We start from the raw sequence: 10,894 nt of genomic DNA, 5'->3' as shown, positions 1-10,894 counted from the left end.
TTGAAGTTTACATAATATTTTAATATTACACAGTATGATCATCAGCATTGTTACTGCGTAGCATGCTGCTTAACACTTGCTCTGTGAAAGTACCTGAATTTAAAGAGATGAAAAATGTTTCCATTTTTAAATGTCAAGGAAAAAATCCTTCTCATAATGAATTTAAAACACAGTAATATTTAATTTTTATTTTAATAAAAACTCGTTGTACATCTAAAATGCTTGAATGTTTTTTACAGGTGTTGGTGCCTATGTATCACCTGACATGATGGTTGCTGAATACTCTTTAAGAGAAAAACTGCCAGCAAATCAATATACTTGGTCTTCCAGAGGACCTAGGTAGGTTATACTAAAGGAACAAATTCATTACTTTGAGGTTCAGATTATGTAATACAAAATCTAAAAATTGGTCATTAATACCAGAATAATAGTATTTCTTTCCCACGGGAAGAACGTAGGTAGCCTGCTGTTCTTGGAAAGCCTTTGTATGTCAGGCTCTAGAACTCCTTGGGCAATGGGAAGACCACTGAACTGCCTCAGCACAACTTGTATGTTTCAGGAAGGTGTATTTGATGTGCGCAAACCTATTCAGACATGATAAAAGTTGTTGAGAAGTTGTTTAGAAATTTGTTCTCTTTCTGAAATTTATTTTTTTCAGAGGATTTTTTCCATAGCATTTATTTCATTAAGTTAGTGTGGTGAAGTTAACTGTTCTGTTAGTGTTGAAGATTAAAAGAAATATTGTTACTGTAGTTGTGTTACTTGTGGCTTCAGTCACATTGCTGTGATGGCACAACTTATTCAAGGGTTTTGCTTGAGTTCAGTAGAGGTGTGAGTAGGCAGACAAATGCTTTTCTACCTCGTGTTATAGAAAATTATCTCAAAGATCTATAAAATAAAATTTAGGGGCAGTGAAAACTTCATTTTTTTATTTCATGTGTCAGAAACATTTGATAGTAATGTGGTAGCCAAAAGAAGAAACAAAGTGTAGTGTCTCTTCCTGAGTTCTTGCCTGTGTTTAGACTTTGGAATTGTTCTTGTGAGTCATGAAGTTACTGCATACTGTCTTTTGTACTTTAGCCTACAATAGTATTGGGTGAAGGAGAAAATTAAAAAAAAAAAAAAAAATAGCTTGAGGTTGGTCCTTGGTTTATTTGCTGGTTACATAGCAAATGCTTCCCTATTAGCATTGGTCTTTAAAGTTAGCTGTCATGGTGTTTGTATATTTACAGGCAAGTATATTGTTCCAGGAACTATATTATGTAGAACTGTCGTGTTTCATATAGGGAAAAGAGAAATGTGGTCTTTGCCTTCAGCTGAGAAAGGGAGAAAGATTTGTAATTATTATTGATGTACATACACACATGCATATATGTATAAAAACTACATTTTGTGTGCTTTGTCACTTTGCATTGTAAAACAGTCAGAATGAGCATATGTCAGCTGGAAGGTCCAAGTCTGGCCAAAGGAGGATTTCACTTGTGTAGGGTGCAACACATAGGTGACTGGAGAGTTCCTAAAACTTTGCTAGACAAGGCTTGAGGTAGGGCATCAGTCTGTCCAAGTAAGCAGTAGAGGCTTTCAGGCAGATACGCCATGCAGTGCTTGGCTGGAACCTGTTGTTTATATAGGGCTGTCATAAAATATGTCCAAATGTTACGTTACAGTATCATACTAAGAGTACTCTGTTTTGAGACAGATTTTAGACATATGAAGCAGTTAGTGTGGGATATAAATACCCTAAAATACCCTGCCTGTCTACAGAACTTAATAGCTCAGGCACAGTGCTGTCCTTATTGAAGCAGTGCAATTTTTGTCTATCCAGAGCAAGGAAGGTACAGTATATCTGGTTCATACAGTTGAAGACTAGATGCTGCTTTAACTGTGCCATAGGTACTTGCTCCGTTCTTAAATATGCTTGGGCAAGAAAGAAAGGTGGCTTAGGCCCAGCTGATGCTGGTCCACCTCTTGACATTACTGGGTTTTGTCATCTTGCCTTGCTCTCCTTGTCTCAGGTTCTGTATTGTAATTTAAAATCTGACCTAGTATTGAAGTGGCAACATGAGAAATTAGAGATCTGGGTTTTTGGATCTTTTCTAGTCTTCCTTTTACTGTTTTTCTTTAAAAATAATAACTGTTAAATAGGCTATGTAGAGTACTAATTTATGTATTGAAGTGTTTAATAGGTTTGTTTGCAAGAAATTTCTGATTCAAATCCCAGAAGATATTCTGCTGACTAAACTGAAGCCTGGTGAAGAGTATCGAGGAGTAAAACAGGCATAGCTGATGATTAATATGACATTTTAAATTGCTATTTAGTGGCATGCTTTTTCTTGGGTTTCATGGGTTAATGGCTAAGTAATAATAAGTAATATACTTGTGAAAGTTCCCTAAAGCTACAATTATTTTCTTAAGTGCACAAATAACTTCAAGATAAAGTGTGCAGAAAAAAGTTTGTTTTTCAACTATTCTGTTTTAACGTTAGCACTGATGGAGCCCTTGGAGTAAGTATCAGTGCCCCAGGAGGTGCTATTGCTTCTGTTCCAAACTGGACTCTGCGAGGAACACAACTCATGAATGGCACATCCATGTCTTCTCCCAATGCATGTGGAGGCATTGCATTAGTATTGTCAGGTAATGTGCTACAATGTTAAATATAGATGCATAGTCTGGAAGAGATTAGATACGTTTTTCTTTTTAAAAAAAAATGCAGTAACTTTACATTTTTTGTTGTATCCAATAATACCCTTATTTTTCATTTCAGGACTCAAAGCTAATAATATTCATTACACTGTTCATTCAGTCAGAAGAGCATTAGAAAATACTGCAGTGGAAGCTGAAAACATAGAAGTATTTGCACAAGGACATGGTATTATTCAGGTACTTGCTAGCAAAAAACCCAGCATAATATAAATAACTGCCAATGGAAAAGTAACCCACAAAAAAAGAGCAGCTTTCTAGATAAGCTCACTCAGTTTGCTCCCGTGCTACTTGCTTCTCAGATCTGATTGAGGGAGAAGGGAATGTAGTGGGAGGGGAGGAGGCATGAGACAGTTCTTTCAGTTTCAGCATGCAGTTACTGTAGAATAAATGTGTTAAGTAGACACATTCTTAGACTGATCAAAAAGGTATGTGGACATTGAAGTGGGATGTGGGTTTTTATCACCCACATGTAGATTTGGATGCTGTCCAAATTCTGTCCTAATGTCCAAAAATGTTTTTATGCTGTTGTCAGAGAGAGCTGAACTTGTTCTGTGCAGACAAAAGCTGGAACTGTAAATTCTGGACAATGAAAATACAGAGATACCCACGGTGGTTCATAAAGCAGTACGACTGCAGTTGTGTGATGACTTTGCCCTGGGCCTGCACTGAAAAGTCTGAGTGTCCATTATATCCTGTGGACTTCTAAGTAGCTTGGAAATCTGTGACGGATCCTTTGATGAAAGTATAGTGAATGGCAGTCTCCCTATGCATAGCTTAAGTTCTTAAAGAGCTGCTGCTGGTTTTTGCCTAAAGTCACTCCCATCCTAGCCAAATAGAGGTACTGAGATTTTGCTCTCATGCTTGAAGAAGCTAGATATTAAATGCTTAGCCCTAAACTCACATTCTGGAGATGCTAGAACCTAGTAGGTAATGTCTGCTAAGCACATCTGTAACACTGAGTTCAATACAGAAGGCAATAATGGTGGTGGCCATATCAAATAAAAAGCATTGCCACAGAAAAATGAAATGCATCAGTCATATCTTACGATTTAGTGGTCTGTGATTAAACAGGTGTTAAATGTGGTTAAAACTCTGCTCTGGGAGACCAAGGCTATTTTATGTCCACTTGTCTCAAAGGAGAGTGCCCTAATCTCTGCTGGTGAGGGTAGCTCACTGTGAAGTAGAGGAGACTCTTAAGATTTTTGGAGTCAATAGAATAGAAAGTGAGATAGAAGGGTGCCTTTTTAAAACAAAAAAGATGAACTTGTCATCTGAATTTACTGTGACAGCCCATCTACTTAAATCTGGGGCTGAATTTCATGACCTTATTCTCTTATTTCATATCAATATATAAAACTTATATGGGCATCCTAGATTGCTTGTCTCTTTTGAACTGCTCAACTTGTATTGTATAAAAGGTTTAAAAGCTTTACTAGTGTTGCTCCACATATGAGAAAGGCGCCTAAATTAGTATAGTAAGTCTGGGCCTTTGAAGTACTCTTTGTCTTTGAAGTCATCTCTGAAAACTTTTGGTATGCATCTTTTGATGGATTTACAGCAAGGGAGATTTGTCTTTTGGGTTTTTTAATGTTCTTGATTTTAATGTGCTCTGTGTGGCTGTTGCAGACTGAAAATACTGCCTCATTTTCTATACTGAGTATCATGTAAGGTGCAGTCACTGTGGCTCAGGTAGCACGCCAGTTACTTTGCTGTTTGTTGCTCTGCTTACTGAACACATCATACTGAAGATAAAATGCATATATTACTATTAAGTTGAAATATGTTGATTTAGAATATGTTCTTTCTAACAGGTTGATAAAGCCTATGACTACCTCATTCAGAATTCATCATTCACAAGTAACATAGGCTTTACAGTTACTGTCGGCAGCAACCGTGGAATCTACCTCAGAGATCCTGCCCAGACAGCTGCACCTTCTGATCATGGGGTTGGCATAGAACCTGTCTTTCCTGAGAATACAGGTAGGAAAGAGCTTTTGTATGATGAGGGGGGCAGGTGGAAATAAAGTGTAATCTTTAAACAAAAAAGCTGTGATTTTGAGGAGTGATAGGAACTGTACCATAAAAGGACTAAGTGCAACTCTAAATTTCATGGTAGATAAAGGCATGCAACTAAACAACCTTTCCATTCTAACCTCAGACTTATAACACTTCCATGTTTTGGGGGAGTGTGTTTGTTCATGCTTCCTTTCACTGAAAAAAGGGATCTCTCTCTTTGTTCTGAAGAAATTTAAAGCCAAGTTGTAGAGCTAGGGAATAATACAGAAAAATAGCCAAATATTCCTAATGTTTCATGAAATTATAGATTGTTGTAGAAAGCTCTTGGCAAAGAATGATTACTTCTCTAAAGATGGAAAAACTTACCCAGAAATTAGTTCCTTAGTTATTTATAGTTTCTCAGTTGTTTAAAGACTCTAAATTCTAGATTTGGACTTTAACTAAAGTTTCCACAAGCTGAGAAAAATCTTAGTTTCACAAACTAGACTTAAATTCAGTGTCTAATAATGGATAAACATAAAGATATCTAAAGGCAATACAGGAATTGATACAGATTTTAGTTACAGGGTAAAAGTAACTTGTGCAAATCAAAATAAGGCTTGATGTCTTTTCTCCATAAACCGTTTTGCTGATAAACCGTTTTGCTGTGTTTTACTTCATTAAATATAAATTGGAACTCACTGAGAGACTGAATTACATTGTATGAAAAAATTGATCCATGTGAGAGCTTGTTACTGAGATTAATTCCTTTCCTAAAACCAGTGATCCCCAAGAACGTTGGCATGTGACAAAGAGATTAGTTTATTTAGGCAAAGAAAGGGTGTGAATCAGAACAGGTTACTGACTCGGAGTAAATGGGTTGTTTGACATACTACATTACAATTGGTGCTTTTTAAATTTACCATATGACACAGAGAAATAAAATAATTATACAGTAGACTCTTTTTAATAGACTTTACCTCTTGCTTAGGTTGCTTTAAAACATTCAGAATCAGTGCAATTACTTTTTATTATATTCCTATCTATACCAGAAAGCTTATACCTGCTCCAGACTATGTTGTGGGTAACTGAAGTGTTGCTTACTAGCCTAACTTTAACTTTGTCAGGTTTGACTGCTTCGGGAGGAAAATTTCAAAGTTGGGTACAACCTTTATTTTACTGCACACTGCTGCTATTTTTCTCAAATTAAAACAAATAATATAGAACACTGTCCTTTGTGGAGAATCTGACATCGAGGGGCCCAAAGGAATTGGTTCCTATTACATTTAAATGGCAAATACTGTGTTATAATAGAATTTAAGCATATATTTGTGTTATTGAAGTGGTTTTAAAATTTGTTTCTTTACAGAAAACACTGAAAGAATATCTCTCCAGCTACATTTAGCTTTAACTTCAAATGCACCGTGGGTCCAGTGTCCTAGTCATTTAGAGCTTATGAACCAGTGTCGACACATAAATATTCGTGTGGATCCACGTGGCCTGAGAGAAGGACTACATTATACAGAGGTATTGAAGTATTGGTGTTCTAAGCAAGATTGTGTGCCCTTTCCTTTTCACAGGGTCTCTATCAACTTCTGTAAAAGTAATTTTTAAGGAAAGAAAAGCTGTGTGCTACACAGACAGGAAAATAGTGCCACACTCCATTTCAGTATACAGGCTGAATCCAGGGTTCAGCAGTAGTTACGCTCTACAGTGTTGTATAGCACATGCCAATGGGACTTTCAGTATCTGTGTTTAAAACGTAAAAGCATGTAGAAAATATAAACCAAATAAATAACCATTCACTGAGGGTTTTTTCCTCTGGATACGTTTTCATTTTTGACTGTCATGCTCAGTCCTGTAGTATTATTGAGTACAGAGATTTGCGCTTTTATGAGGTCTTAAATGTTTCTCTTTATGTGGTGGCTTAAGGACTGGCCTGGCTTTTGTGGTGGTGCCATGCAGTCTTATATGGACCGAAGATTTTGGTTTACCTTGAGGATTTGCTTGGGTACAATGATGCAGTCTATTGCTTCCTCACCTCTACTCCTTTCCATTTTAGAAGGTGAAGGAGAAAAATGAGTGGTAATGGCTGTGTACAGCAGAAGCATTTTGCTGACTTTGAGTGGCCATGTTCAGATTAGGATAAATTTAATAGGAAAGCTATTAAATTTCTCATTTTCTCTCCGACTACCCTCTTTCACTCCTGCAAAAGAAACCCACCAACAAAAAATTTTTTAGCCCTCTTCATCCTCATCCCAAACATAATACTAATGTTGAAGTGTTTCCATTGTGTTGTAGTTGATTGTAATGAAGATTATATCAGCTTGCTTTTTTACAAGAGACTTGCTTAAGATGCTTAGAGTTGCAAGTCTTCTATGGTACCACTGAGAACATTTTAGCAAAGTGATGATGGAACAAATTTTCAGAGATAGTATTTAAAGCTTGGCCATGAAAGGCATGGTAAATTGAACTGTATTTACTCAAACAATCTTGGAAAAAAAGGATTAAAATGAAATAAAATAAGGTGGCTGTTTATGACAAATTCTGAGTTGAAACTACGTTGAGCTTTTGATATAGGGACTATCAAATGAGGTTTGAAAGCTTGAAAACTTCTGGGGAAGGGCTGAAATGAGTAGTAAGTGTGAAAATATTTTTTTTCTTGGTGAATGTTGCTGTTTTACTATTTCTAGGGTGACAGTGGTCAAATTAAGATTTTTTTTTTTTTTCTCAGTGATAGCTACAAAGATTCGAAATACTCTGTAACTAGTTTAAGTTTATTGTTGTCTTCTGTAATTTCGTTTTGACCAAAGATGTTTATATGGCTGTATTTTATTTTGTTAGGTGTGTGGATATGACATAGCAATGCCTAATGCAGGTCCTCTATTCAGAGTTCCAATAACTGTTGTTATACCAACAAGGTCAGTAAACTGAGGCTTTATCTGCATTTTTAAGTTTAGTTTTTGGTACCCATTTGTTGCCATTTATTTCACCACCTTCTTTCTCCAGGAGTTCTTGAACTTACTACTAACCTTGATAAGGGAGCGGATATCTGAAAAGATTCTTGTAGCAGACTTAGACAACAGTGGCTGTTTTGTAATTTTGGTCCTGGCAGCCACAAGGCAGTGTGTTCTGGTGGGCTTAGCCACAGTGGCAGCAGCTTCTGGGTCCATTAGAATACAGATGACTTCTGGATTGTGACCAGAGTATCAATTGATATATTCATAGATGTAGGTCAACTGGAGTTTGTTCATTTCTACTAAAGTACATAAAGGTAGAGGGCATTATTTGACAGGTGAACATTGGGATAAGCTTCCATCATGACTTTAATACAGTGGATTTGGAGAGTTAGTATTGTGCCCATCATTGGTTTAAACTTACAAGTTCAGTGATGTTGATAAAGAAGGAGAGTATCTTACTAAACCTCTTAGTGAACAATCTGCCCTGACAAAAAAAAGTAACTTTTCTCTAACTCATTCCTAGAAATACTACTTCTTACAGACCTTAGCCCACGTTATGGAAAGTCACTCAGCCAGGAAAAACAGATCCACTGAAAACTAGGATTCCTTGATACTTATGTTTAAACACAGTAACTTCAGGGATGCAGGGAGGAATTCTACATAATGTGGTGGAGCTGATTTTTTAAATCTTGTAGATATATTGTGCTGTCAGATTCTGTACTAGTATGGATTAAAGTAATTGGTGCTGAGGACTAAATACCCTCATTGTACAGTTTTTTTGGAGAGTATTTTTGCATTTAAAAATACTTAAAAAGGGCTTCACAGCTTGTTTTGATTACTGTTTGTGTTTTCTTTTTGACATACAGAGTAGATGAATCATCAAGCTATGACCTGATGTATACAGATGTTCATTTTAAACCTGGTCAAATCCGAAGGCACTTCATTGATGTTCCACAGGGAGCTACATGGGCTGGTAAGGAAAATGAAAACATTAATTAAATAAAAAAATTGCATCTGTCAGACTCGACAAAACTGTTTTGAAATGATTTTGAGTTCTGCATGAATAAGAACTGAAGGATTTGACCCATGAATATATAAAATATTTATTTGATTTTAAAGCTTTTAGAGGAGTGATTTTAAATTATCTGATGGTTTCTGGTATAGCAGTTCTAATTCTCCATCTTCTAGAAACCAGCAAATACAATCTGAAGTGATTGCCCATAACTGGAGGAATACCCCACGTTTATGGAAAAGTATTACTGTCTGAGGTTTGCCTTGTTTTTAAGGTCTATGGATGTAGTGTTGAAAGATATCTTAACTGAAAAAAATGTGATTTTTCATAATGGGCAAGTAGCTCATAATTCTTCATGGAGGAAAAAAAGGTTTTTTTTCTTGTCTTCCTGTATGAGATTACTTCAGTCTAAATGAAAGATTCTTGAAAGGATTGTTGTTTAGTGATTTGGAATTCAGCAGCAGTCTGTCCTGTACAGATTATACATCTGTACTTTCTGATTAGTTTTCACCATTTAGTTGAGTCATGTTTCTCTTAACTGATTTCTGAATTTAGCTAGTTTTCCTTAATCTGAAACGGTCTTTGTAAATAACTGATATGTAAGCATTATTCACATATGGAGCCACTTGGGGTACCATGTAACTTCTTAAATTACAAATTACTTGTGAAACTAGTGTTTTTCTGGTCAATCTCTGCTTTTCTTCTAAAATTCTTGGCTCTTGAAACTAAACTTAATTTCTTTCTTTTATCTAGAAGTAACAGTATGTTCATGTTCAGCTGATGTGACTGCCAAGTTTGTGCTTCATGCCGTTCAGCTAGTGAAACAAAAAGCATATAGAAGTCATGAGTTCTACAAATTTTCATCCTTGCCAGAAAAAGGATCAGTGACTGAAGCATTTCCTGTCTTAGTAAGTTATCTTAGGGTGGCATGGAGGAAGAGAAAGTAAGGTATCAGTGCAGTATAACATAACTCATTCTGGATTTTTTTTTCCAAAGAACCCCTAACCCAAAAAATCCTATGTCTGTTGTAGTAGTGAGTGCATCTGGTTCTCAGTTCTATAAAGATCTCTAATAGCTTGCTAGTGTTTCTTAGTTATTTGGTAATGCCCTTATACCTGTTAATTTCTTCAATTTGTTGGTACTTGTTTATACAAACCAGTTTGTTTCCCTTTCAAATAAGGGGCTATGACTTGTTATATAGATGTAGTTCATCATATTTTGCCTGTAGTGCTTAATGTGGTATCTGGGACATCTCCTTGATTTTGAAGCCAGGTGATAACTGACTGGCTTACATTCATACTGCTTAGATACAGCAGGCTTAGCTTGAGTAATGCTAGCTTAAGAGTCCAAAACAGAACCAAGGGGTGAGCTAACAGTTCAGGGGTGTGGATGACAGAGTTCACTACTTTGTCCCCTGACTTGCTTAATTTAATTGCATAGCTCTAAAGCCTAAGAGTGGTTATGATTTTTGTGCTTATTCAGTCCCTTACTCTCTGAAAATGTCAGGTAGGACACCCTAAGCTAAGCTTGTCCCACTGATACATTGTGAATTTTATTATGTTAGTTAAAAAACCACCACCACCACCACAACAAAACCCAAACAAACACCAATAAAAACCCCCCCCAAACATCCCAAGCTTCATGTCATCTTTAGACAGAGATGCACATTTTCTAGGGCACACATTAAACTTATCTGTGAACTAACCTGTCTGCCTAGTTTGAAGGATAGGAAAGGAAGATGTAACATTTAAAAGCTATACCTTTCTTTGTAGGGTATACCCCAGCACTCTTTGTTTTGATGCAGTCATCAATCATCCTATTTTGTTGGAGCTGTCTTGTGTTTTCTGGACCAAGTATAATGTCTTATTTGGTACTGTACAAACATACAGTTGGAGTAAACTAGACATAACAGGGTCTTTTTTGAGCTATACTCCAATTTTTTTAGCTTGGGATGAGGGAGGCTAGGGTGGATAGAAGGGGAAGATGGGAGCCTGAGTCTGACTTTGTGCTTTTGTTACCCAGGCTGGAAGAACCATTGAATTTTGTGTTGCTCGGTGGTGGGCAAGCCTTAGCAATGTTAGCATTAATTACACAATTTCTTTCCATGGTGTACTTTGTGCTACTCCTCAACTAAACATGGTAAGTTTTCTGCAGTGTTTATTTTGAGTTATTCTGAAGTCCTATGGTATCTCAGGATAAAAAAAGCTTTTCTTCATTCTTGCCT

At 36.5% G+C, this 10,894-nt stretch overlaps 1 protein-coding gene across 2 annotated transcripts in view; it reads left to right on the top strand.

The window, feature by feature from the left end:
- TPP2 (tripeptidyl peptidase 2) overlaps positions 1 to 10,894 on the top strand; it is a 62,853-nt gene that overhangs the window by 15,603 nt on the left and 36,356 nt on the right. For both annotated transcript variants that reach the window (XM_074815354.1, XM_074815353.1), the window contains exons 10-18: positions 240 to 339; positions 2,486 to 2,634; positions 2,765 to 2,880; positions 4,515 to 4,683; positions 6,068 to 6,225; positions 7,543 to 7,619; positions 8,525 to 8,631; positions 9,424 to 9,578; positions 10,693 to 10,809. In XM_074815354.1, the coding sequence (XP_074671455.1) occupies positions 240 to 339; positions 2,486 to 2,634; positions 2,765 to 2,880; positions 4,515 to 4,683; positions 6,068 to 6,225; positions 7,543 to 7,619; positions 8,525 to 8,631; positions 9,424 to 9,578; positions 10,693 to 10,809 (1,148 nt within the window). The remainder of the gene's footprint in view (positions 1 to 239; positions 340 to 2,485; positions 2,635 to 2,764; positions 2,881 to 4,514; positions 4,684 to 6,067; positions 6,226 to 7,542; positions 7,620 to 8,524; positions 8,632 to 9,423; positions 9,579 to 10,692; positions 10,810 to 10,894) is intronic.

The sequence above is a fragment of the Strix aluco genome, chromosome 2, assembly GCF_031877795.1.
Source record: "Strix aluco isolate bStrAlu1 chromosome 2, bStrAlu1.hap1, whole genome shotgun sequence".
In the NCBI taxonomy this organism is placed as follows: domain Eukaryota; kingdom Metazoa; phylum Chordata; class Aves; order Strigiformes; family Strigidae; genus Strix; species Strix aluco.
Note: the sequence above shows the minus strand (reverse complement) of the source record. Positions and strands in the feature narration are given on the sequence as shown.